General features: G+C 37.8%; 1 protein-coding gene across 1 annotated transcript in view; it reads left to right on the plus strand.

Moving 5' to 3' along the window:
* Positions 1-1,145: 1,145 nt before the first annotated feature.
* The window catches only part of zfp64 (zinc finger protein 64 homolog (mouse)), a 4,967-nt gene continuing 1,219 nt past the window's right edge, over positions 1,146-4,893 (plus strand). Inside the window, exons 1-6 of the mRNA XM_043230083.1 lie at positions 1,146-1,390; positions 1,995-2,150; positions 2,280-2,396; positions 2,496-2,558; positions 2,651-2,902; positions 4,158-4,893. The exon at positions 4,158-4,893 is cut by the window's right edge and continues 1,219 nt beyond it. Coding sequence (XP_043086018.1) covers positions 1,231-1,390; positions 1,995-2,150; positions 2,280-2,396; positions 2,496-2,558; positions 2,651-2,902; positions 4,158-4,893 — 1,484 coding nt within the window. The 5' untranslated portion in view covers positions 1,146-1,230. The remainder of the gene's footprint in view (positions 1,391-1,994; positions 2,151-2,279; positions 2,397-2,495; positions 2,559-2,650; positions 2,903-4,157) is intronic.

Consider the following 4,893-nt stretch of genomic DNA (forward strand, 5'->3'; position numbering starts at 1 on the left):
TTATTTTACATTTATTTTTAATTCGTAATATTACAACTGCAGATATGATTTATATATTTTTATTATATTGGTATATCATTTAATATATTACAAAATAATAATAATATAACAATAAATATGGCTTGTTTTATAAAAAAATATTAAATGTATACATTTTATAACCGTTCAAATTACTTAAAAACAACAATAAGCATACTATACATATATAAAATAAATGTAATTTTATATATGCTATAATTTAACATTTCATTAAAAATTCTAAATGGTATTAATGTAATTATATGTTTATTAAATTATATGTATATTTTTTGTGTATGTATATATATATATATATATATATATATATAAAGTACATAATTATTTCAAGATAACAAGATGAATAATATAACTGTTAGTAATTGTGTTATTATTTAAAAAAATCTAAAATAATAGAAAATAATATATGTATTGTTTTATGAAAATTTTAAATGTATATGATCATAAATGTTCTACAAATAAGTATATAAATAATCATTTAAAGGCAAAAAAATAACAGTAACAAATAAAAATGAGGTAAATGACTGGCCAAGTGTCAAACTTACCCAGAGTGCCTCTCACCCCAGTGACTAACGGAGCTCGGCCGCCGCCGTGTGTTCATCTGCGGTCACTGCAGCCCGAAACCTGCCAGACAGCGAACAATTAAAAGTCTTCTCCACGTGTGCGAGAGCTAAGATGTCTTCTGACAGCCTGCGGCCTTCAAGCAGCTGTGTGCAGCTGTCGAGCTCAGCTGGCCTCAAATCAGCCGACACACACACACACACACACACACACACACACACACACACACATCAGGCCGCGAGTTTATTCTGGGTGTATGACATACAACAGCAACTTTGATGCTATAATGTAGCATAATACACTGAACAATAGATATAATTTCAACGTAACATAAAGAGCAAGTGACAGCTTATCATTTGAAACCTGTCAGAGATCCGAAAAGCGAAGGATAAAACAGAAATATCGTTTGGCGGGAAAGCACGTTGTGAGCGCGTGCAACCGTTATTCGGGATACAAATCTTTGTTATGAGGGAAAAGTTGTTGGAAAGCGCTTTCACTGAACTCGCACACCTACCTTCACCTGTTTTTTTTTTGTTTTTTTTGGCAGCAGCGTTTATTTGTTTTACGGTCAAACGCTCGCTCCCGACGCGCGAGGCGCTGCTGAGGAGCCGAGAGCATCTCGGTGACGAAAGGATGTTTTGCCGTCGAGCGGCTCACGCTGTCGCGAAGCCTGCTGAAAACCGCTTGCAATGGAGAGGACGCGGAACAACGGCGCGGATTAAAGTTGTCAAATACTTCACCGGCCGACTCTCAGCGGGCGTCTTCGTCCACATGGCAACATTCAACGGAGAAGGTACGTAAGGGTTTCGTCTGCGTGTGCAAAATCCCACAAAAAACACTCTTTAGAACAGATTTGGAGAATGGTTTCTGTGCAGAACAGGTAAATAATCACAACCGTGACTCGAATATTGACGTTTTTAAGTAGATGGAAGAAAGAATGCAAGCCCCTTTTACTATATAATGTTAATCATGTTTAACAATTGCTAGATAGATCGTTTATATGCATATAAATTAAATGTATATATTGAATACTCTTTTTGAGTATATGTATTAGTGTGTGTGTGTGTGTGTGTGTGTGTGTGTGTGTGTGTGTGTGTGTGTGTGTGTGTGTGTAATGCATGCATATACTAATAACATAGTAATAATAATGCATTCAAAGTGGTAATAAAATAATATACATACACATTAAGGGAAAATATCCGCATTATATGGAGCTTGAAGATTTTAGGTTCTCATATTAAATAAATTATGTATTTCATTTATGTATAGATAGATGGATGGATAGATAATTCATGTATGATATGACATCTCTGTCTCTCTCTCTCTCTCTGTCCATATATATATATATATATGTATTTGTGTGTGTATATGTATGTATTTATGTGTTTATTTGACAGGAGTCAACCACCTTTTAGTAGAAGTAAGTCCTGACATCCACATCTGTGGCTTCTGCAAACAGCAGTACAACAACGTTGACCACTTTTTTGCACACAAGCAAAACTGCTGCCAGATCCCGTCTACTCATATCTCAGCCCGAAGCGCCGGACCCAGTGGTGAGTCTAATGTCCAAGTACTTATGCCGCAATGGATCATTATAACTACTCAGGTTTATAGCGATCCGTCATATAATAGATTTCGCCGTTTACTAACGACAAGTGCTTTGTCCTTTTTTTTTTTTCCAGAGTCATTTCAGACATGTGTACCAAAAGTCAAAAAGCCCCTGACCAAAGCTCAGAAAACCTCCTCCAAAAAGCTGAAGCCTGCACTAAGTCAAAAAAGACACACGTGCACGTTCTCAGGTTAGTGTCAGCAACACAGCATTGCATCACAGTACCGAAAGTGAAACAGCTACACCGTTTGGAGCTTAAAAGATGTTTCGTTTAATTCTGTGCCGTTAGGCTGTACGTTCAAAACTCAGTATGGCCAAAAAGACATGGAGAGACATATTTTAACACATACTGGTAAGTCATTTCATCTCTACTTTGCACTCTTTATCGTTATCGGATGACGCCAAATGAATATTAAAATGCTAATCTCTGACTCTTTTCTTCAGGTGAGAGGCCTTTCGAATGTGAACTCTGCCATAAACGCTTCAGTCGGCGCGATAAGCTGAATCTCCACAGCCGTTTGCACACAGGAGAGAAACCGCACAAGTGTAAGTACTGTTCGAACGCGGCGGCCGACAGCAGTAGCCTGAAGAAGCATCTTCGCATCCACTATGATGAGCGACCCTTTAAGTGTCAGATATGCCCCTACGCCAGCCGTAACTCCAGCCAGCTGACCGTTCACCTCCGATCTCACACAGGTGAGGCACTGACAGACACGGAGTATGTCCGGGGGTGTAGGAAATACGTTAAACGTTTGGGGTCAGTTAGATATTTTGTAAGAAAGTAATATTTCTATCAAGGAAGGATGCATTGAACTGGCCAGTTAAACCCGTATAAAAAATATTAGATGCAAATAAAAACTGTTCTCTTATGCATTTTGTAGCATTCGCCTGAAACTGAAGCTCCTGAAAAAGTATGCCAGAAACTCAAAAGACCCGATAGTTTTGCGATATTTGTTTTAATCATTTTAAATAGTGACTGCATAAGACATTTACGGTGTTTCAAAATATTTCAATTACTATTCATGAAAGGATCCTGATGTTTTCCACGAAAGCATCAAGCAACAGCAACTGTTTTTAACATGAACGATAGTGATAGTAGTGTTTCTTGAGTACCAATTGAGAATGATCGTGTGACACTAAAGACGGGAGTAATGATGCTGAAAATTCATCTTTGAATATTTAGAGTGCATTAAAATAGAAATCAATCGAAATGGCATAAGATATACTATATAAGTTATACCAACCCATATATATATATATATATATATATATATATATATATATATATATATATATATATATATATATATACACATACACATATATACATACATACATAAATATACAGTGTGTGTGTGTGTGTGTATATATATATATATGTATATGTATATATATATATGTATATGTATATATATATAATGTATATATATGTGTATATGTATATATATGTGTATATATATGTATATATATATATATATATATATATATATATATATATGTATATATGTGTATATATATATGTATATATGTGTATATATATGTATATATATATGTGTATATGTATATATATATATATATATATATATATATATATATATATATATAATGTATATGTGTATATATATATGTATATGTGTATATATATGTGTGTATATATATATATGTATATGTGTATAAACACGCTAGCATTTTATACAAGTAATGCAGGTTTTATACAAAAAATAAAACTGGTTTTCCTGTTTTTAGTTATCAAAGCCAAACAGCTCATCTTTACCATGCTATGAAAACTAAAAACACTCAAATATATGGGTTTTGCCCAGAATATGCAGACAGTATCAAAATATAATTGTACATCAGTGCATTTACTTGATAAGCATGAATCATGAATGGTTGAGCAGAACAAGCTGTGGAAACTGATATATTTACTCCACGCTCCTTAATGTTTCCTCAGGTGACGCCCCGTTCCAGTGCAATCAGTGCGATGCCAAATTCAAGATCAACTCCGACCTGAAGCGCCACACTCGGGTGCACTCCGGCGAGAAGCCTTATAAGTGCGAGCTCTGTGAGTACCGCTGTGCCATGAAGGCCAATTTAAAATCCCACGTGCAGCTGAAACACAGCGCCTCCGACTCCTTCCGCTGCTCGAAATGCGACTTTCAGTGCTCCACCAAAGCCGCCCTGCGACACCATTCCCGCCAGCACCAGCCGGCCCAGCCTCTGCAGTGCAGCGAGTGCAGTTACTCCTGCTCCAGCAAGGGGGCGCTCAAGATCCACGAGCGCGTGCACTCGGACGAGCGGCCCTTTAAATGCGAGCACTGTTCGTTTGCTAGTAAGCAGCGGAGTAATTTGTTAATACACCGGAGGAAGTATCACGCTGATAAGCCGGATAGGCAGGGACGTGGAAGCGGGATGGGGGAGGAGCCGCCGAAACCGCTTAGCTCGCGTTATCGGGCGAGGCTGGAAGCGGCGCGGGCGTTTCGTTGCGACCTATGCGAGGCTTCGTTCGTCAGGGAGGATTCTCTTCGCAGCCACAAGAGGCAGCATAACAGCAACGTGCAACAACAAAGTCAGACTGTGACTTCCGTCGCAACCAACACGTCGTCTTCCTACAGCACCGCGCACCTTAAGATTATCATGGCGCCATCTATAGGACCGGAGGCTACTTTCGTCCAAGCTTCCGCTGGAAA

Source organism: Puntigrus tetrazona, unplaced genomic scaffold (assembly GCF_018831695.1).
Source record: "Puntigrus tetrazona isolate hp1 unplaced genomic scaffold, ASM1883169v1 S000000148, whole genome shotgun sequence".
NCBI classification, from domain to species: Eukaryota; Metazoa; Chordata; class Actinopteri; order Cypriniformes; family Cyprinidae; genus Puntigrus; species Puntigrus tetrazona.